The 22,944-nt window shown below is 46.6% G+C and overlaps 1 protein-coding gene across 8 annotated transcripts in view; it reads left to right on the top strand.

Moving 5' to 3' along the window:
• The window catches only part of PIWIL4 (piwi like RNA-mediated gene silencing 4), a 47,941-nt gene that overhangs the window by 4,242 nt on the left and 20,755 nt on the right, over positions 1–22,944 (top strand). Inside the window, exons 1-8 of one of the 8 annotated variants that reach the window (XM_081197635.1) lie at positions 3,232–3,345; positions 8,246–8,350; positions 9,671–9,749; positions 17,263–17,388; positions 18,956–19,170; positions 20,447–20,568; positions 22,078–22,158; positions 22,526–22,723. In XM_081197635.1, the coding sequence (XP_081053761.1) occupies positions 8,264–8,350; positions 9,671–9,749; positions 17,263–17,388; positions 18,956–19,170; positions 20,447–20,568; positions 22,078–22,158; positions 22,526–22,723 (908 nt within the window). In that variant the 5' untranslated portion in view covers positions 3,232–3,345; positions 8,246–8,263. Of the gene's footprint in view, positions 1–3,231; positions 3,346–3,393; positions 3,465–6,178; positions 6,296–8,245; positions 8,351–9,670; positions 9,750–17,262; positions 17,389–18,955; positions 19,171–20,446; positions 20,569–22,077; positions 22,159–22,525; positions 22,724–22,944 lie in introns of those variants that run through there. The other 7 variants (XM_081197637.1, XM_081197636.1, XM_081197640.1 and 4 more) reach the window with 7 other exon arrangements.

Here is a 22,944-nt window from a genome sequence, read left to right as displayed (position 1 = left end):
GGCAAGTGAACATAATGTGCTGAAGCGACTCCGGCGTCTCCTTATCACATTCGCACATGGCGGAGGCTTGGCCCTTTGAGAATCTATGTCTCAAGACATTGGAGGGAAAAACGTTAAACCTCGCTTTGGTGAAGGCCAGCCTATGGGCAACAGTCGAAAGGGAGGAGAGGTATGATGGAACGTGGTAAGTTAAAGTGATACCAATGTTCTGGGGCGAACAAACACCTCCCCCCAGCATATAATTTCGCTGTAAATCGATGTCATCCAGTCTTTGGCGGATCAGTCTTTGAGCAGTGATTTGATCTAGTTTTAGGGAATCTAAGGGAGAGATTCCATAGCTCAGGAGTTTGGCATGAATTCTACTAGTCCAAAGGCTGGAGAATTCATCTCGCCATAAGCATTGGACAAGGTAATGGTCTGGTAATCTATGCCACAATGATAACCAATAATTGAAGACTTGCTTCCACAGGCAAGTTTCTAAGGATGCGATCTTCAATTCTAGTCGCATGGCTGCGTTGCTTACGCACGGGGGGAGCATTAGGAGCCGACGTAGGAATTGGTTTTGCAGAGTCTCAAGAGGAGCAAGGTCTGTCATCACGGCCCAGATGGCAGCCTTTGACAGCGTTCCTAGAAATATTCTTTGGGAGAAACTTGCGAAACAGGGCATTGATAGAAGACTCTTATGGCTTATAAGTCAGCTCCATGAAGGTACCCTTGCCAGAGTGAGACTTACTCCTGCGGGCGACCTCACAAATTCGATACCAATAAACAAGGGAGTGCGCCAAGGATGTATATTGGCTCCCTGCCTATTCAATCTATTCATCAGCGACATGCGAGCACCCCTAGTCAACTCATCTCCAAGTACACATGCGCCTAGACTAGCGGATTACCGCTGTCCACTCCTTTTATATGCGGACGACGCGGTAATTCTATCTTATACACGTGTTGGCCTAACCAGAGCTCTGAAGATCTTTGCCACGTATTGTCAACTCAACCAATTAACCATCAACCATGCTAAATCTAAGATTCTGATTTTCGCCAGAAGTCGGAGATTATACGAATGGAAGCTTGGTGGAGCAAAAATAGAGCAAGTCCTAAAATTTCAATACCTAGGAGTTTTTTTTCAGTACAATTTGGGGTGGAAAGCACAAATTCAACACCTCCTTAACAAGGCCAAAACTCTGTCATATGCGCTCCTCCGATTTTTCTTTTCGGATGGAGCTTTGCATGTTCCCTCGGCCTTAAAGGTGTTCAAGGCAAAAGTGGGGTCAGCAACCTTTTTTCAGCCGTGGGCCAGTCCACTGTCCCTCAGACCATGTGGTGGGCCAACTTTTTTGGGGGGGGGGGGAATGAACATATTCCTATGCCCCACAAATAGCCCAGAGATGCATTTTAAATAAAAGCACACATTCTACTTTCTTCAGATGGTTTTATTTAGGTTTTATTGATTTAGTATGCTGTAAACCGCTTTGAGATTTTTCTTAAAAATATAAAGCGGTACAGAAATAAAATAAAATAAAAATAAAATAAATACTCATGCAAAAATACCAGGCAGGCCCCACAAATAACGCAGAGATGCATTTTAAATAAAAGGACACATTCTACTCATGTAAAAACATGCTGATTCCTGGACCGTCCACGGGCCGGATATAGAAGACGATTGGGCCGCATCTGGTCCCCAGGCCTTAGGGTGCCCCCCCCCCCGATATAGCATATGTTCAACACAAAAAACAGTGGCCATTTGTTGTTGGCACAGGACAGCTGGACATATAAAGGGCCCCATTACCTTCAGTAGGTTGGGGCCTTATCAAACCTAAATCCTGCCCTGCAAAGGATCTGAATAAATTGTTATCACAACTGTTCCTGTTTATTTTACTGATGCGTTTTCCAGTGGCTGCTTAAAAACACTCTTGCTTAGGCAAGCCTAACCAGACGCATGCAATACGGACATGTGTTTTAAGTTTATCATGGGTTTTAATTATTTTTTTGAATTTTCCAAATGCTTGGTTTTAATTGTCGTCCCCCCCCCCCCCCGGGGATTATTTTATCTTTTTTTTATTTTTGCAAAATGCTTCAAGGGCTTTTAAAGTGCTTTAAAAAAAAATCAAGTCTTATATACATTTTATGGGGGGGAGCCTGCACACACAAAACCCAGATTTTATTTTTGTTTTATTTATTTAACTTCTATACCACTTTATATTTTTAAGAAAAATCTCAAAGTGGTTTACAGCATGCTAAATCAATAAAATCTAAATAAAACCATCCGAAGAAAGTCAAATACAGTCATACCTTGGGTTACAGACCTTAGCTGTCAACTTTTCCCTTTTCTTGCGAGGAATCCTATTTGGAATAAGGGAATCTCCCTTTAAAAAAGGCAAACGTTGACAGCTATGTTACAGATGCTTCAGGTTGCGTGTTTTCAGGTTGCACACTGCGCCAAACCCAGAAGTACCGGAATGGGTTACTTCCAGGTTTCAGCGCTTGCGCATGCACAGAGGTGCTAAATTGCGCTTTGCGCATAAGCGCCTAATCATGACCTGCGTGGGCGCAGATGCGGCGCTGCAAGTTGCGAACGTGCGTCCCGCACGGATCACGTTCACAACCAGAGCATCCACTGTATAAACAGTCAAAGCAATGTAATTAAAACTAAAATATTATCATAAAGATTTCAAAATAAAACATCACAAAGGAGGTTAACTACGGAATACATAAAGTTAACAAAAAAAATCTTAAAACATTTCAAAAGAAAACATTGCTAAGTGAAGTCAAATATAAAATGCACATTTAAAACAGCATAATTAACAAGAGAATAAAAGATTATGATAAGCGTGACACGGTTTAGGAACTGGATGAACAGACGCAGATGAACTGGAGCAGAGCAAAAACTTATTTGCAAACCGTCGGGGATTTGCGCGCGTTACTCCCAGCGACGGCCTCGGGCAGAGGAGGAAAAACACAACGGGATTTTTGCGCGCGCTTGTGCTCATTGCAAATTACCTTTTTAAAACCCCTAGGAAACCATCGGATTGCAAAACAAAACAAAATAAAATAAAATAAAATAAATCTCCTACCCCACCCCACCCCCTGCATATCCTACCCACAATTTCCAGCCACGGAAAATTAAATTATTCGGAATATACGGTGCACGCTCGCTTCCGTCCCCTCCCCGCACCGCCCCCTGCCGGCAGAAACGACGAACTGCAACGGCGGGCGAGGAAGAGGAGCGGCGCGCCAAGGGCGTCAACGGCGGCGCGTGCGGGAGGACGCCGGCAGCAGAGCCTCTCTGGCAGCGGTTGAGGGCTCGGCATTGGCGGGTCGTTGGCGGCCGCGAGGCTTCGCGCCGAGGCACGAGTGCAGGGAGGGGAGCGGGAGTTGCGGGGCGAAGCAGCTCCGCTTTCAGTGCGAGGCGGGAAGGGAGGCGGGGGGGGGAGCTCCCGCTGCCAAGTGCCATCCCCCCCCCCGGGGTCAGTACTGCTTTAAGCAAATTATAAGAATAAGAATATACCCTCACGTATTTTATATTAGGGTGGTGGGGGTTTTTTTGGAAAAAAGCCGTTCATTTAAGGAGCGTTGGGTGCGGCTGCCAAAGGGGCGATTTGAACCCGCGTCTCCTAAACCGTTGCGTCGGATTTTCCCCCCAACCCTAATTCAGACTCCCGCTGGCTCCAAGGCTCGGTTTCCCCAAATCTTGGCTTTTTCCCCTCCCCCCCCGCCATAATCTTTGTTTTCAAGCAGCTAAATTATGGGTTTTTTAAAAAAAACAACAACCCACCACAATATCCAGACATTTTGATCTGTGCAATCCCTCAGTCTACTTTGTAATTTTTATTTTTGTCTTTTAGTTTTGTTGCTGATGTTGCATTCAGTGTTTTTTTAGCTACTTTCGTTATCTTTAATGCTGTATTTTACACGAAATAAAAAAATTCCTTCCAGTAGCACCTTAAAGACCAACTAAGTTAGTTCTTGGTATGAGCTTTCGTGTGCATGCACACTTCTTCAGATATCTGAAGAAGTGTGCATGAAGTGTGTATCTGAAGAAGTGTGCATGCACACGAAAGCTCATACCAAGAACTAACTTAGTTGGTCTTTAAGGTGCTACTGGAAGGAATTTTTTTATTTTGACTATGGCAGACCAACACGGCTACCTATCTGTATTTTACACGGTCCTGGATGAAGGGCGGTATAAGAATGTAGTAAATTTTAAGGAAGGGCTATAACCTCTTTAGAGGACGTGGGTGGCGCTGTGGGTTAAACCACAGAGCCTAGGACTTGCCGATCAGAAGGTCGGCGGTTCGAATCCCTGCAATGGGGTGAGCTCCCGTTGCTTGGTCCCTGCTCCTGCCAACCTAGCAGTTCGAAAGCACCTCAAAGTGCAAGTAGATAAATAGGTACCGCTCCAGCAGGAAGGTAAACGGCGTTTCCATGCGCTGCTCTGGTTCACCAGAAGCGGCTTAGTCATGCTGGCCACATGACCCGGAAGCTGTACGCCGGCTCCCTCAGCCAATAAAGCAAGATGAGCGCCGCAACCCCAGAGTCAGTCACTACTGGACCTAATGGTCAGGGGTCCCTTTAGCTTTTATAACCTCTTTACATGCCCAACCATTGGGGTGGATGGGGAGAGGGATTTCACATTTCTGTCTCCCCAACATCCATTCCCTGTCCCAATCCATGGCTGCAATTTCATAAAGATACTGCTCCAGGTATTACTGCCTTTTTCTCCTGCCTTTACTGACTCCAAGCAGATCCCGACATTACCCTTGGTTCTTACCAATCATCCAGACCAATTTTAAACATTGCAACAACCCCTTTCAGTTTGGAATGAGAGACTGACTGGCCTAAGGTCATCAAATGAGCTGGATGAAACACTGACAATTTGACTGCTACTATACTTTGTATATTTTATCTATTTTTAAATTGTATAATATAGTATACTTCTCTGGCTCTTTTAGGACATTCTTCTCTAGTGTAAAATCTGCCCACAAATGGGGACGAGTGTGCTCCAGGGTGGATTTCATTTAAATCAAATCTATTTAAATCACTAGTCAGTAAATCAATTTTTTTACGGAAAGACATTCCTGCTGGTATAATCTTAATATTTACAACCAGATGAAGGTTTCACTATTGGAAGAATAAATTTTCAGAGTAGTTTTTACCGTTATATCAGAAATTACTGATTTGGTTATAGTATTAGAAATACATAGACAGATAATTATGAAATTATTGTGAGGTTTAATAAGTTAACTCTATATTTGGACAACTTTTCTGCTGTGCTTTATTGGAAGGAGAAAAATAATCATTTCCTTAATAACAATTTAAACAATTTATTTAACAAAAACAGTAATGTAGCATATGTATGGAGAGACCTGTGGCTCGGGCGCGCTGCGCGCCCCTCAGTGGTGACACCCGGGGCGGCCTGCCCCTACCGCAGCCCCCTTCCTCTGTCCCTGTGTCTTTTATTTCTAATCCATCATTGCTCATGCCTATTCCTCCATCATTTCTCTTCACTTCCCTTGTACACTTGCATTATACATATTCCAGCTGTCTAGAAACCTCCTGCTACATTTCTCCTCTCCCAATGTTTTGGTTTGTTTGTTTTTTTAAAAAAAAACTTGATTTTTTTTTTCATTGTGCAGATAAAGTGAACAAAATGGGGGGGGGGACTCAAAGAAAAAGTGCTTGAAACTGTAGTACAATTCAGTATAGGTAAAGGTAAAGGGACCCCTGACCATTAGGTCCAGTCGTGGCCGACTCTGGGGTTGCGGCGCTCATCTTGCTTTCTTGGCCGAGGGAGTTGGCGTACAGCTTCCGGGTCATGTGGCCAGCATGACTAAAGCCGCTTCTGGCGAACCAGAGCAGCGCACGGAAATGCCAATTTACCTTCCCGCCATAGCAGTACCTATTTATCTACTTGCACTTTGACGTGCTTTTGAATTGCTAGGTTGGCAGGAGCAGGGACCGAGCAACGGGAGCTTACCCTGTCGCGGGGATTCGAACTGCCAACCTTCTGATCAGCAAGTCCTAGGCTCTGTGGTTTAACCTACAGCGCCACCCGCATCCCTACATATAAGGGTATAAATAATGCTACTTTTCCAACAAGTGTGCAATAATTAACAAGTCATAATTGTTATAAATGCATTACAAATATAATATTTATCCATGCACAATCTGTGTCTAGAAGCAATCCACTCATATGATGCATGGTGGTACAGTGGACTGGGAACCCAGGAGAGATTATGCCATCTCCTGGAGCCCCAGGGGTACTGACACATCTCCCTTGCTCTGGCAAGTGAATGAGGTGATAACAAGGCTTTTATGTTTGTGATATGTTCGCATAAATCAAGGAGAGCAAATATGAATTCATTCATTATTACTGTCATGAAAACACAGTGAATTGCAGTCCCACTGATTTTAAGACAGGATATTTATACTGTATTTGTGCAGCTGTTCTTTGCTGTTTTTTACACACATACAACAGCAACAACAACAACAATAATAATAATGGAGAAAGCCCTGCTGCCTGCTTTTTTGTATTCATCTAGGGGAGCTGTTTTGATGAGCTCCAGCTTTTAAAAATTTACAAGTACACTACTGCTCCCAGCAAATCCCATGCTGGCGCCTCCTCCACATTTTCTTAAAATTACTTAGAATTGCCAAATGAGAATTTGCAACAATAGGAAAATGCCACTCCAAAACAGCAAGCACAGGTTAAATTATTTGAATTTGTCTGAATCCACAGTAGGGAGGAGGTCAGTCTTTCAAATAAGGAACATCTGCAAACTCTCAGAACCGTGGTTTAAGGGCTGCTGTACACACCACAAAATTCCTGTGCAGAAATAGGGAAGTTTTTCAGCATTGATGTTTTTAGATGTGTTGTGAGCCTCTGAGAGTGGCTGGGGAAACCCAGCCAGATGGGCAGTGTATAAATAATAATAATAAATTATTATTATTATTATTATTACTACTACTACTACTACAAATACCAACAACTAAATTAAGATGCTGAAACAAAGAAGCTTTGTGGGGAGGAACTAGGAGTGGATTTTTGTGGTCTTAGGAGGGGGTTCTAAAATCATGCCATTACCAAAAGCCAGTGAGAATAAGTGGTTAGAGTGTCAGACTAGAACCTGTGAGACCAGGATTAAAATCCCCATAGCCGTGAAACTCACCTTAGGCCAGTTGTTGCCTCTCAGTGGAACCTACCTCACAGGGTTGTTGTGAGGATTAAACAAGGAAAGGGAGAACCATGTACAGTGGTACCTTGGTTTTCGAACGTCTCAAAAGGTGAAGGTTTCAGCTTTCGAACACTGAAAACCCGGAAGTAACTGCTTCAGTTTTCAAACGCCTTTTGGAAGCCGAACGTGCCACGCGGCTTGTGTATTGAGTTTTCAGGACATAAATGCTTCCGGAAATGCATGCTTCGGTTTTTTAATGTTTCGGAAGTCGGTCTTCTGGAAAGGATTATGTTTGAAAACCAAGGTACCACTGTACTTTACCTTGATCTCTTTGGAAAAAAATATGGGGTATAAATGCAATAAATAAAGAAATAGCCCTGTCCCATATAACCACCCACTCACAGCACCTCTGAGAGTTGGGGAATATGGGCGAAACCTCTTAAAATGACTTCAGTGCACGGGTAGTTTCATACAGGGGAAGTCAATTAGAATCATAGAACTGTAGAGTTGGAAGGAATCCCGGGGGCCATCTAGTCCAATTCCCGGCAATGCAGAAATCTCAACTAGATCATACATGACAGGTAGCCATCCAACCTCTGCATAAAGACCTTCAGTAAAGGAAAGTACACCACTTTCTGAGGGAGTCCGTTTCACTGCCAAATAGCTCTTACTGTCAGAAGGTTCTTCCTGATGTTTAGTTAGATTCTCCTGTCTTGTAACTTGAATCCATTGGTTTGGGTCCTAGCCTCCAGAGCAGGAGAAAACAAGCTTGCTGCATCCTCAATGTGACAGCCCTTGAGATATTTTAAGATGGCTATTCTATCTCCTCTCAGTCTACTTTTTACCATGCTAAGCATACCAGATTCCCTCAACCATTCCTCATAAGGCTTGGTTTCCAGACCGTTTATCATCTTGGTCACTCTCCTCCCAGACACGTTCCAGCTGTTGAAGGATTCACAGTCCCCTCTTTCTTGTGCATTCTACAGTAGTACCTATATTGCTCAAACTTGACCTGGTTGGATAGCATTCATTTCAAATGTCTGGATTTCTCTGTATCATTTTCTTTATTTCAGCAGCTTAAATCTGCAGTGATGACTGGGCGGGCTCGAGTAAAAGCCAGAGGGCAAATCCTTTCTGAAGAAGAACCTACGTTTGGACAACCTGGCTCCCTGCAACCGGTATGTAGGTGGATTCTGTGACTGATTTGTTGTTTTTATGCGGGGGGGGGGGGAGAGAGTGTTCACTCAAGTCTCAGAAATGTCCCTACTTAAGCAGGGTGTGGAGACTCACCACATGCAGCAGATTTTGGGGTACTAGTCAATGCAAGCAAAGTTGCCAGTTATTTCACACGTGAAGGTTGGCAACGTCATCCCCACCGTTTGGGAATCCCTTGCAGACAACCACAGTGGCTGGAGACAGAGACAGGTTGTGCATCCATAGCAGTGTCCAGAGGAGGAATGATGGCTGGGAGGAGTACAGAGAGAAGTAACGCCATGGTGCATCTGCAGCAGCACAACCAGACGCCTTCATCTGCCCCAGCTGCAACAAAACTTGTCTCTCCTCTGTCAGTCTCTGCAGCCACAGCATGTGCTGCAACCACTGCCCCAAAGGCACACTCCTCCATTGTCTCCTGAGACAGATGGATGCCAACAACCGTATAACTGTCTGTTTTAGGCACCAAAATGTCTTGGACCATCTCCACAAATTCTAATCTTTTGAGGGAAAGTGGTGGGCTATTGCTCCCAAACCTTAGTCATTATTATTTGTCGTCTTGTAACCAATGGTTATTGCTAAACAGGGAAACCAATGTTAGGCAAACAAGCAAACGATATACAAATTTAAACACAGAACTCGCTATAAAGTTTACAAGGTGAAACAAACAAATGAATCCGATGATGGGCCTGGGCTTAGGTACACCCCAGAATACCTAACACATTTTGTGCAGTGTATTTATTTCTAATCTTCCAATTGTTGCTTCTGTCATCAAGTTCCGTCAACTCAAGAGGAAGCCTTAAGGCTTCGGTTCAATTCTCTCAGCCTCCCATCTGCAATATGCAGAAAGTGACCCAGACCTGCCTTAACAGGTCTGTTGTAGGTCTGTTCCAGCCCACTTCTCAGGATATAGAGCCTCATAACATGAATTGTATTATACTATATATTTAAGGGGGTCTGTTCTTTACTTGTTGGTTGCATGAAACCCGGGGTAGGGAATCTGCCTCTCTAGATGCTGGGCTACAGCTCCCATCATGCCTGACCATGGACCATGCTGGCTGGGGCTGATGGGAGTTGGGGTACAGCAATATCTGGCGGGCCACAAGTAGTCCCCATTGAAGCATTCAATTGTTTTGATGAACAAACATCTCTACACTTCTATTCTACCACATGTCAATAGGGAATGGTTTGTTTTTCTTTAAAATAAATTACTTTTGTGCATAGTATTTTAAAATGATATTTACTACCTTTGTGCCACTGTCTCTTCTGCCATTTCTACTTCACAGAGTTGCTCTGGGAGTGGGGATTCTTTTGCTTTGCAGAAAGAAAATTATAATACAGGTTCTGGGAACAGCTCCCCTAAATGTAAGTGTTTGGCTTAAATCACTATTTAATAAGTAACTATTGTTAACTCATCTTTCTCTCCAGAGCATGATAAGGTGTTCAAAATGCTGGTAGTTATTTGAGGGTTTTTTAATTAAATTTGTATACCACCCTCCATCTGTACATCACAGGGTAGTTCACAACATAAAACTTTTGCTTTTAAAACTTTACATGGCATATCTGAGACAGCACCCTCTTCCACACAGGCCACTTCACCCTTCAGGTCATCTGAAGAGGCTTTGCTCTAAGATCAATCCTTTTCCAAAGGAAAATATTGTTGCACACACTACAATTTTGAAGTAGAGATTTTAGGGGTGTAGGTACATATTCATGGTTTGGTTTTCTTGGAATGAAGTTTGCTGGAGATGGTGGTGCCTTCATGATAAGCCGCCCAGAGTGGCTGGGGAAACCCAGCCAGATGGGCAGGGTATAAAGGGACTCCTGCTGCGGGGAAGCCTCGGACCATCGGCTGGGTGAGGACTGCAGGGCCTGCTCCCTTCCAAGGCCTTTTCCAACTGGCCCAGGGGACGTGGCCCAGGCCCTCTCTCCCAGCTATAAAGGGACTCCTGTTGCAGGGAAGCCTCGGACCATCGGCTGGGTGAGGACTGCAGGGCCTGCTCCCTTCCAAGGCCTTTTCCAACTGGCCCAGGGGGCGTGGCCCAGGCCCTCTCTCCCAGCTATAAAGGGACTCCTGCTGCAGGGAAGCCTCGGACCATCGGCTGGGTGAGGACTGCAGGGCCTGCTCCCTTCCAGGGCCTTTTCCAACTGGCCCAGGGGGCGTGGCCCAGGCCCTTTCTCCCAGCTATAAAGGGACTCCTGCTGCGGGGAGGCCTCGGACCATCGGCTGGGTGAGGACTGCAGGGCCTGCTCCCTTCCAGGGCCTTTTCCAACTGGCCCAGGGGGCGTGGCCCAGGCCCTTTCTCCCAGCTATAAAGGGACTCCTGCTGCGGGGAGGCCTCGGACCATCGGCTGGGTGAGGACTGCAGGGCCTGCTCCCTTCCAGGGTCTTCTCCAACTGGCCCAGGCCCTCTCTCCCAGCTATAAAGGGGCTCCTGCTGCGGGGAGGCCTCGGACCCTTGGCTGTGGGGAGGACTGCAGGGCCTGCTCCCTTCCAAGGCCTTTTCCAACTGGCCCAGGGGGCATGGCCCAGGCCCTTATTTGGAACAAGCTTTTGGGGAAGCTGGGAAGTGTTCTGCAATTGCTTCCCTGTTCCAAGTGGTTAATGTGTTTTAAAATGTCCTCAAGCAGTCGGTGGCAATTTAAATTTGTATTTCTTTTTTTCCTTTTTTCCTTTGTTGGGGGTGGGTGGGTGGGATGGATATTTGGTTGGGGATTAATTTTAGTATAATTGTCCTGTTTTTGTTTTCTGTTGTTTTATTGATTCTTTATAGTTTGTGTTTTGTTTTTAAGGGGCGGGATCAGGGCTGCCTGGGAGTGGGGCCCCAGCCAACACGATGGCTGGGACAAGTTCCACAGGGGGGGAAGCACTGGGACATCCGATCTCGGTGATCATGGGCAGGAGGCGGAGTTACGCTAAGACCAGACCATGGTCATTACCGAGGAGGCAGGTTTAGTCGTTGTTTGAAGACTATCCCTGCCTCCGGGTCTGGCCTTGACCGGATGGATACTGGAATCAACAGGGGAAACCCACATGACCTAAAGGTGTTGCTGTGTAATGCCAGGTCAATGATGAATAAAACCACTGCCATCCATGACCTGATTGTGGATGGAGGATTTGACCTGGCATGTGTGACAGAGACCTGGTTGGAGGAAGCAGATTGGCCTGTCCTTGCTGCCGCTTGCCCACCAGGTTTCTCTTATGCACAGCAACCCAGGTCATGTGGGCGGGGAGGGGGGGTTGCAGTGATTTTTAGGAAGTCATTAGTTTGCATCAGGCGTCCTACTGGGAAGACCCAGTTTTCTGAGTGCATGTTCTGGAAGTTGGGCAATAGGGGCAGTACAGGATTCCTTTTGGTGTACCGACCTCTCCGCTGCACCAAGGATTCCTTGTCCGAGCTGCTTCAGGTCGTGGCGGATGTTCTCCTGGAGACACCTAGTTTGGTTGTCCTAGGGGATTTTAACATCCACGCCGACACGACCTTACAAGGGGCCGCTCGGGACTTCGTGGAAAGCATGGCCTCCATGTGGCTGTCCCTGAATAAGTTGGGCCCAACTCATAGTCGTTGACATGCCTTAGACCTGGTATTCACCTCTAGTGACGTGGGTGATCTGACACTAAGTAAGAGTGAAACCAAAGAAGTGTCATGTTCAGATCACTTCCTGGTGCAACTGGACTTCTGCGCGACCCTTCCCCTCTGCAGGGAGGTGGGACCAATTCGGATGGTCCGCCCCTGCCACTTAATGGATCCAAATGGTTTCCAGAGAGTGGTAGGGGATGCTTTATCCCATGTTGATGGCCTTTCAGCTGATTCCCTGGTGGCCCGCTGGAATGCGGAGTTAACCAGGGCTATTGACTGTCTGGCTCCGAAGCGCCCTCTCCGATTGCATGGAGCCCGGATAGCCCCGTGGTTTTCTTCGGAGCTGAGGGCGATGAAACAATCGCTGAGACGGCTAGAGCGTCGGTGGCAGAAAACTCACTCCGAATCTGACCGGACACAGGTTAGAGCTCAACGTCGAGCCTACCAAGTGGCGATAGCGACGGCGAAGAAGACTTTCTTCACCGCCTCTATTGCATCTGCAGAAAATAGTAGCAGGAGACTCTTTCAGGTGGTCCGCAATTTAACAGAACCACCTTTACCACCGGGGCCTTGTAAAGACCCCAAGATCTCCTGCAATGATTTTGCAAAGTTTTTTTGCAGATAAAATCACTCATATTTGGAAGGAGCTAGACACCACCGTGGGAGCAGGGCTGGGACGGGAGAGTGCTAGAGCCCTGTCTGGTCAAGTTGCATGGAATCAATTTCAATCCGTTACCCCCGAGGATGTGGACAGGCTGCTTGGACGCGTGAAACCAACCACCTGTCTCCTTGATCCTTGCCCATCCTGGCTAATAAAAGCAAGTCGGGAAGGGCTGGGTGATGGGCTCTGCGGGATGGTGAATGCTTCCCTCTGTGAGGGAACATTCCCAGATCCGCTGAAAGAGGCGGTCATTAAACCGATTCTTAAAAAAACATCTTTAGACCCAGCCAGTATGGCCAACTATCGCCCAGTCTCAAATCTTCCATTCTTGGGCAAGGTGATTGAGCGTGTGGTTGCTGAACAACTCCAGGCACGCCTGGAGGATGCGGACCATTTGGATCCCTTCCAATCAGGGTTCAGGCCTCATCATGGGACTGAAACTGCCTTGGTCGCACTGGTTGATGATCTCCGGCGAGCTAGGGACAAAGGTGAGAGTTGTTTCCTAGTTCTGCTGGATCTCTCAGCGGCCTTTGATACAATCGACCATAACATCCTTCTGGACCGTCTAGAGGGGTTGGGAGCTGGGGGCACTGTTATACAGTGGTTTCGCTCCTTCCTCCTGGGCCGTGTTCAGAAAGTGGTGGTGGGGGATGAGTGTTCAGACCCTTGGGCCCTCACTTGTGGGGTGCCTCAGGGTTCCGTCCTCTCCCCCATGCTTTTTAACATCTATATGAAGCTGCTGGGAGAGATCATCAGGGGGTTTGGACTGGGTGTCCATCAATATGCAGATGATACCCAGCTCTACCTCTCTTTCAAATCAGAACCAGTGAAGGCGGTGAAGGTCCTGTGTGAGTGCCTGGAGGCGGTTGGAGGATGGATGGCGGCTAATGGATTGAAGTTGAATCCTGACAAGACAGAAGTACTGTTTTTTGGGGGACAGGGGGCGGGCTGGTGTGGAGGACTCCCTGGTCCTGAATGGGGTAACTGTGCCCCTGAAGGACCAGGAGCGTAACCTGGGAGTCATTTTGGACTCACAGCTGTCCATGGAGGCGCAGGTCAATTCTGTATCCAGGGCAGCTGTCTACCAACTCCACCTGGTACGCAGGCTGAGACCCTACCTGCCCGCGGACTGTCTCGCCAGAGTGGTGCATGCTCTAGTTATCTCCTGCTTGGACTACTGCAATGCGCTCTACATGGGGCTACCTTTGAAGGTGACTCGGAAACTACAGCTAATCCAGAATGCGGCAGCTAGACTGGTGACTGGGGGCGGCCGCCGAGACCACATAACACCGGTCTTGAAAGACTACATTGGCTCCCAGTACGTTTCCGAGCACAATTCAAAGTGCTGATGTTGACCTTTAAAGCCCTAAACGGCCTCGGCCCAGTATACCTGAAGGAGCGTCTCCACCCCCATCGTTCTGCCCGGACGCTGAGGTCCAGCGCCGAGGGCCTTCTGGTGGTTCCCTCATTGCGAGAAGCAAAGCTATAGGGAACCAGGCAGAGGGCCTTTTCGGTAGTGGTGCCTGCCCTGTGGAACGCCCTCCCATCAGATGTCAAAACGATAAACAACTACCTGACATTCAGAAGACATCTTAAGGCAGCCCTGTTCAGGGAAGTTTTTAATGTATGATATTTTAGTGTTTTTTGGTTTCTATGGAAGCCGCCCAGAGTGACTGGGGAAACCCAGCCAGATGGGCGGGGTACAAATAATAAATAATAATAATAATAATATAGTTTTATTCACATATAGATGTAGAGGCTGAACATAAGAGGGAAGGGGGCTCTGCATTGACGCTCTAACATACCGTATTTTTCGCTCTATAGGACACACTTTTTCCCCTCCAAAAATGAAGGGGAAATGTGTGTGCGTCCTATGGAGCGAATGCAGGCTCCTTGGCTTCGCGGCGACGCGCCTGTCCTGGAAGCTGGAGGAGGAACAGAAGGGTCTCCTTCTGTTCAGCTTCGCTGAAGGGTGCTGCGCCTTTTCCCTCTCTGCGCAACGCCTCTCCTGTGAAGGAGAGGCGCTGCGCAGAGAGAGAGAGAGAGAGAGAAGGCGCAGCGCCCCTTGAGCAACGCGCTTATCAAGCGAAGCCCGAGGAGGAACAGAAGGGTCTCCTTCTGTTCCTTCTCCAGCTTCGCTGAAGGGCGCTGCGCCTTCTCCCTCGCTGCGCCCTCTCCTTCTGTTCCTCCTCCCGCATCGCAGCGACGCGCCTGTCCTGGAAGGCGAAGGAGGAACAGAAGGGTCTCCTTCTGTTCCTTCTCCAGCTTCGCTGAAGGGCGCTGCGCCTTCTCCCTCGCTGCGCCCTCTCCTTCTGTTCCTCCTCCCGCATCGCAGCGACGCGCCTGTCCTGGAAGGCGAAGGAGGAACAGAAGGGTCTCCTTCTGTTCCTCCTCCCGCTTCGCTGAAGGGCGCTGCGCCTTCTCCCTCTCTGCGCAGCGCCTCTCCTGTGAAGGAGAGGCGCTGCGCAGAGAGAGAGAGAGAGAGAAGGCGCAGCGCCCCTTGAGCGGAGCGCCTGTCATGCGAAGCCGGAGGAGGAACAGAAGGGTCTCCTCCCGTTCCTCCTCCCGCTTCGCAGCGGCGCGCCTGTCATGCGAAGCCCGAGGAGGAACAGAAGGGTCTCCTCCCGTTCCTCCTCCCGCTTCGCAGCGACGCGCCTGTCCAGCGAAGCCCGAGGAGGAACAGAAGGGTCTCCTTCTGTTCCTTCTCCAGCTTCGCTGAAGGGTGCTGTGCCTTCTCCCTCTCTGCGCAGCACCTTTCCTGTGAAGGAGAGGCGCTGCGCAGAGAGAGAGAGAGAAGGCGCAGCGCCCCTTGAACGACGCGCCTGCCATGCGAAGCCGGAGGAGGAACAGAAGGGTCTCCTCCCGTTCCTCCTCCCGCTTCGCAGCGACGCGCCTGTCCAGCAAAGCCCGAGGAGGAACAGAAGGGTCTCCTTCTGTTCCTTCTCCAGCTTCGCTGAAGGGGTGCTGTGCCTTCTCCCTCTCTGCGCAGCACCTTTCCTGTGAAGGAGAGGCGCTGCGCAGAGAGAGAGAGAGAAGGCGCAGCGCCCCTTGAACGACGCGCCTGCCATGCGAAGCCGGAGGAGGAACAGAAGGGTCTCCTTCTGTTCCTTCTCCAGCTTCGCTGAAGGGTGCTGTGCCTTCTCCCTCTCTGCGCAGCACCTTTCCTGTGAAGGAGGGGCGCTGCGCAGAGAGAGAGAAGGCACAGTGCCCCTTCAGCGACGCGTCTGTCCTGGCTTCTGCTTTAACCCTGCGCAGCCTCTTTGGGCAGGGGGAGCCTTCATCCCGCTGCCCTGAAGAGGCTTGGCGGGGTTACCCCAGAAGCCAGCACAGCCACACGGTATCCCAGAAGCCAGATCCCTCTTGCTGTTCTGGCTTCTGGGGTTCAGAATAATTTTTTCTTGTTTTCCGCCTCCCAAAACTAGGTGCGCCCTATGGTCCGGTGCGCCCTATGGTGCGAATAATACGGTACCTTAATCCCCCATTAGCTTTTTAGGGGGATTCCCAGAGCTGTAACTTTAGTTTCAGAACAGAGAGCAAGTCAAGCCTTGCTCTGCCTTCCCAGCTCCCACCTTACAAGCCCTAGCCTATTATTTTCTTTTACCCAGGATGGCATCACCTCCAACCAGGTAGGGGTGGATAGACCTCACTTCTTCTGGAAAGATCGCTAACTAGTAGTTTTATGGTAACACACCTGGGTTTGGCCAACTCTTTAGTCATGCAAAGACATACTTAAGAGACTTGGCCAGAGCCATTAATTTGACACAGAGGTTCATGAAGCCATTTTCCCTATTACAAAATACACCTCACATTTATAAAACCACAGGGGACCCAAATATGACATTAAACTCCCACCCCCAATCCAATAACAATATAGGTAAAGGGACCCCTGACCATTAGGTCCAGTCGCGGACGACTCTGGGGTTGCAGCGCTCATCTCGCTTTATCGGCTGAGGGAGCCGGCATACAGCTTCCGGGTCATGTGGCCAGCATGACTAAGCCGCTTCTGGAGAACCAGAGCAGCGCACGGAAACGCCGTTTACCTTCCCGCTGGAGTGGTACCTATTTATCTACTTGCACTTTGTGCTTTTGAACTGCTAGGTTGGCAGGAGCAGGGACCGAGCAAAGGGAGCTCACCCCTTCGCGGGGATTCGAACCGGCGACCTTCTGATTGGCAAGCCCTAGGCTCTGTGGTTTAACCCACAGCGCCACCCGCATCCCTAATAACAATATGTTAGGGTGCATAACAGAACCCCTGTATTGTGATATGCTGTTGCTGGAAAAGCTCACCATGCTTCTTCATTTTTTATATTTTGTTGATAGTTAAATGATGTTCATGGTGAGTTTTTCTCATTCTCTTTGATTTTATGTTTGCTTTGTCTTGTGGTGTGGTGTAGTGGTTAAGAGCGGTAGTCTCGTAATCTGGGGAACCGGGTTCGTGTCTCCACTCCTCCACATGCAGCTGCTGGGTGACCTTGGGCTAGTCACACTTCTCTGAAGTCTCTCAGCCCCACTCACCTCACAGAGTGTTTGTTGTGGGGGAGGAAGGGAAAGGAGAATGTTAGCCGCTTTGAGACTCCTTAAAGAGAGTGAAAGGCGGGATATCAAATCCAAACTCTTCTTCTTCTTCTTCTTTTAGATGGCTTTTCTGTCGGAAGTTCTGGGTATAAAGTGATGGACAGAGGGGGAAGGATCCGTTGCAACTTTCAAGACATGGGAGTAAATACCAGGGAGACAATAAAACATGTGAAAGATTCTAAAACAGGTACAGTAATCTTTGTCTGGAAAGGGATTTTCATCTGGAAGTAGCCATCCTACTATAGCAACATGGCCTTTGCCCTGAGCTTTACTAGCACTGTAGCAGCCAATCTGCAACAATATTCCAGTTGCCGTGTTATGGGAGAGAGTAGGGTTGTGTGCTCAGTTATAGAAAGAGAGACGGCACAAAGCCACCAAATAACCAATCTCTTTCTTTCTCTTTTTCTCTCTTGTGAAGTCTCATGGTCTAGCCACAGGCTCTTCTTGTCTGCTTTACACTGAAAAATATGAATTGCTCCTTCCAAGCAAACTTGGTTGCACCCACACTGAAGCCACTTCATTTGTAGGGCATGACAAAGGCTGCTTGACTCTGCACACATCTTCCCCCAGTGATGCTGCTGCAGCCTCCGCCACTGCCACCAGAAAAGTGTTGGTCGCTGGCAGGCTACTGGTGTGTGTGTGGGGGGGACTTTAACCACATCAGTTACGTGGACCACTGGTTGCCTACCCATGTGCTAGACCAATTTATAAAACAGCCTGAACAGAGAATTTGTACCTTTGGCAAAATGATTGCTTAAATTCAGCTGAGTAAACTGAGATTAGGAATGTACAAAAAAAAAATTGTAGTAAAAGCAGCAGTCTTGTGGCAGCATAAATACAAAAGATGGCCCCTCTCAAATTGGGGTGTAAACAGGGAGACAGAAGGAAATCTACTTGATAAGTCCATTTTCAGAGGATTTCTCTGATCCCTATTCAGGTGTGTCTACTTTTTATATTGTGTTATTCTATCAAGATTTGGGTTGTTAATTAATTTGGCACGTTCATGCCTGGGGAGACGGAAGAAAGTGGAAAGGGCATCACAACACTTAGGAGAACCAGAGCCAATCTCATACAGTCTTCACAACTGAGTGCATGCCCAATACATAGCATAGGCATTGTATATACTGTTTGTCCCAGTTTGCATATAGCACTAAGCCACGCCATGGCTATACGTGAACATGCAGACACAGTAAAAATGATGTCCATTTCACTCCCTTTACCAGCTCTGCTTCTGCACTACCCACAGTCATCCATGGTGTGTCATTTGTCTCTCTCCAGACAAGCCATAAGCTGTAGCCAAGATTTGTTGTTTGTTCAGGGGAGAGAAACCAAGGTTTGCTTGTGACGCAAAGAGAAACCATGGCTTCTCTGAGTAGGGTGACAGCAGCAGGACTGGAGGGTGGGGCGGAACAAAGTTGCTATAATTTTTACTGTGTGTACCTGCATGCTTATGTATTGACTTGGTCATGTCTTAGTGTTATGTGCGAATCAGGCCTATAGTCTTAAGTTAAATTTATCTATAAAGGCAGTCACATATTTAGCTCCTGTTGTGTGGCTCTGTATGCTAAACACTGCACATTGTTATGGCAGCTGCAAGTATATCTCTATTAGTACAGTAGGAGTGATTTGTAGTTTAGGTCTGTCATTGCCTGGAGAAAAGTTTTACCCAATCAAGGCTAGCAGCACATTGAAAAGAATCAAGAATACTTATTTGTTAATGCAAAGTGAATTTTTAATAAGTTTGTCTATTTCAGGCTCAAGTGGAATTCCTGTGAAACTTGTTACCAACCTGTTTAGTTTAGGCTTGCCAAGGGAATGGCAGCTTTACCAGTATCATGTAGAATTTATGCCAGAGCTGGTGTCGAGACGTTTGCGGACTGCACTGTTGTATAGCCATGCTGAATTTCAAGGGAAAACCAAAGTATTTGATGGTGCATCTCTGTTTCTAACAGAGAAACTGGAGAATAAGGTAAGATCGTGTGCATCATTAAAATATGCAGGAGCCAACATTCTGGTATGTTTTGTTTGGGAAAGAGTTGCTCAAGAGGCGATATGTTAGCCTTCAAATATTGTAAGAATTGTCTTGATGATGATGGAACAAATTTGTTTTGTGTTTCTCCAGAGGATAGGCCCTAAAACAGTTGATTCAAATCACAAGAACCTCCTAATGGTATGAGCTCCTCTGACAATGGAACAGAGACTGCCTTAGAAGGTGGTGGACTCCCATTGCTTACAGATTTTTAAGCAGTGGTTGGATGCCCAGCTATTAGGGAGGCTGTACTGCACTAACAAGGGTGTCATGGGCTAGCTGAATGCCAAGACTTGGTGAGAGGCACCAGCTGGTGAACCCCCTGGAAACTTTATTAGCCCCCCCCCCCCCAAGCATGAATGGCTTGCAAAAACAATAAAACTCTGGGAAAGTATTTCGTTAGTAAAATTAACTGCCTGTCCCGAGATTCATTTATTTCAAGTAATGAAATTCAATAATTTTATTTCCCTGATTGGTGCAATTACCCGATGACAAAACATAAGAAGTGCCCTGTTACATCAGGCCAAAGGCCCATTTAGTCCAGCATCGTGTTTTCACATTGGCCAACCAGATGCCGCAACAGTTCATGAGCAGTCTCCCTACTTGCATCTCTGATACTGGAGGTAGCATAGCCTTCATGCCTAGAAGCCATTGATAGCCATATCCTCTCCGAATAAGGCACCTACATTTATACCAGGCCTTGACAATCTGTAGACTTCCTGTTGTTCACTGGTTGTAGAAGCTGCCTGGTGTGTGATATCTGCTTTCCTTTCAGTTATGAAGAGAACTCGGAGGCTTTCGTATGCACATTTCAAAGAAAAGCAACTAGGCATGAGACTTCAGCCATTAGTTTCCTAACTCATCCCAGGGTCTACAATATTCTCAGTACAATCCTTTTGCAGTACAGTGGTACCTCGGGTTAAGAACTTAATTCGTTCCAGAGGTCTGTTCTTAACCTGAACTGTTCTTAAGCTGAAGCACTACTTTAGCTAATGGGGCCTCCCGCTGCTGCTGCACCGCCACTGCATGATTTCTGTTCTCATCCTGAAGCAAAGTTCTTAACCCGAGGTACTATTTCTGGGTTAGCGGAGTCTGTAACCTGAAGCGACTGTAACCTGAAGCATCTGTAACCCGAGGTACCACTGTATTTAGAAATGAGAAGATGTAGTCTGAAGAGAAACCACATAACTCATATATTCCACTGACCCCTGGTTAGGTTACAGAACTGTCTTGTGTAACCCGGAGAGATGAAACTGTGAAGATGACTATTACACTAACCCACCAGCTGCTTCCCAGCAATCCTGTGTGCATTCAGTTTTTAAACGTCGTCTTTAAAAAGTAAGCCTTTTGATAATTTATTGTCAAAGATCAGTTGGTCATTAAAAGGTGCTCATAATATTTATATACTGCTAAAACAATAAAACAGCAAGGTATTAAAATAAAACCTTAAACATCACTGGCAGTTTATCATGTTTCTCTTTCCAGACTTCTTTGGGTGCAGTTTTATTATTGAAAAAAGTAAATGAAGCCACTTTCACTGTTAACATTTTTAACTGCAACTAAATATTTAATTTTCTAGCAAGAGGTCCATATATTCAGTGCATCCAATGGCCTAGTTCACAAGTCACAGAAAGCCACAGCTTATGGTTAACCGTGAACGCAGGGCTCACTCCTGCTTTTCTTCTCTTTTAGAATGGGTAGAAACAGCAAATCATGATCCCCAGCTTAGTATTATACTTGGAGCAGAGATCATGGTTTGGTTGTTTCTCACTCAAACAAACCGCAATTAGTAAACCAAAAACAAACCATTACTTCATCTTGTGGCTTGTTTTGGAGCTAAACAAACAACAATTCTCTGTTCAGAAATAATGCTAGGCATCATGGATTGCACCTCACAAGGGGAAGAGAAGTGAGAGCCATTTGTGTGTCCATAGAAAGCTGTTGACTGTGGTTTACCACATGGATCAGGAAACCTTTTCAGCTTGAGGGCCACATTTCCCTCTGGGCAACCTTTTGGGGGGCCAAATGCCAGTGGTGAATGGAGCCAGAGGCAAACAAAAGTAGGGGGATCATGAATATGAACAGTAGATAATGGCCAAGGACATCTACTGCCTTATCTCTACAGATACAGATACCTTAAGGTATACAGTGGTACCTCGGTTCTCAAACAAAATCCCTTCCAGAAGCCCATTTGGCTTCCGAAACATTTGAAAACTGAGGTGTGGCTTCCCATTGGTTGCAAGAGCTTCTTGCACTCAACAGAAGCCGTGTCTCACGTTCAGGTTCCAAAAAAAGTTTGAAAATGGAAGCATTTACTTCTAGGTTTTCAGCGTTCGAGAACCGAAACGTATGACAACAGAAGCGTTCGGGAACTGAGGTTCCCCTGTATTTCTAAACCTACCCACTAGTTATTGTGGGCATCAGATGTAACTTCCAACATGGGATATTCTGAATGCTGATAAAAATTCTCATTTCCATTGCCAGTTGTTTTGAAACCAGCAGACCCCTTTCAGATTAGCCCATCCAAAATCCCCAAGACACCAGTCATGTTCAGACATTTTCCACCAATTTCTGCTAGCTGTGCTCTTCGTGGTGCTGATGCCTCAAAATCACCATTCAAGATTTATTAGATGAAAATTGCTCTTTTTATATAAGCATGTTAAAAAGTACTATATAACTCTATTTGATTGTTCTAACCATAGTTTATACACCCGAATAGTTTCTGCCAAGGTAGATTTTAGTTCACATGTTTAGTTAGATTTGAGAAGTTTGCCCTGTGTAAAATTAACAAATTAGGAAAATGATGCTTCTGTTGCATGCCACATTTAAACATATGTTACTATTTAGGGTTTTGAAAAAGTTGTCTATGCACCAGATTGGACGAAACTTCTACAGTCCTTCAGATCCAGTGGAAATTCCCCAGCACAAGTGAGTTGGTTGCCCCCATCTTGTAATTACATAATTGAATCTCTTATTGGTAGATTGATTGTATGGAAATATGTTTTATGTGCAGCCCAATCCTATCCATATTTACTCCAGATAAGTAAGTCTCATTGGATTCAGTTGGATTTGCTCCTGCGTAAGAATTGCAGCCTTAATCTTTTTGCAGCAAATGTAAACTTCAGCTGTTAAACGATGTCCAAATATAGAACTCTGCTTTTATATACCACCATGATTAAAATGTAATTCTAGTTTCATTAGTGCATATACATGCCATGCCTTTGAACCAGAAGGTGTGCACAGTCTGGATTTATTAGATCAACCCAGATATGTCTTTGCCATCCTTTTCTTTCAGATTGACGCTTTGGCCAGGATTTGCTGTGACTATTGGACAGTTTGAGGAGAAAGTGATGCTATGTGCAGATGTGAGCCACAAAGTCCTTCGCAATGAGAATGTCTTGGAATTTATGATGAACCTCTATGGAAGTGTGGACAACTCACGTTTCGCAGAAACATGTGAAAAGGAACTGGTGGGGCTTATTGTCCTTACAAGGTAATGTTTGTTATTTGGAAGTCGCTTCTTCTTTTGGAAATTTTAAGTGGGTGCCTGCATTTGAATTGGCAAAATTAGCAAAGATTCAGTTGATATACACTCAGAACTTTTAAGAGCTCCCTGTATGAATCCTATTTCCTGTAAGTTTACAGATTGTTGGGTTCTAGTCAGATAGGGTGGATTTCCCGAACCTGTGGCCCTCTGGATGTTGTTGGGTGATA

Source organism: Podarcis bocagei (assembly GCF_964188305.1).
Source record: "Podarcis bocagei genome assembly, chromosome: 6".
NCBI lineage: Eukaryota > Metazoa > Chordata > Lepidosauria > Squamata > Lacertidae > Podarcis > Podarcis bocagei.
Note: the sequence above shows the minus strand (reverse complement) of the source record. Positions and strands in the feature narration are given on the sequence as shown.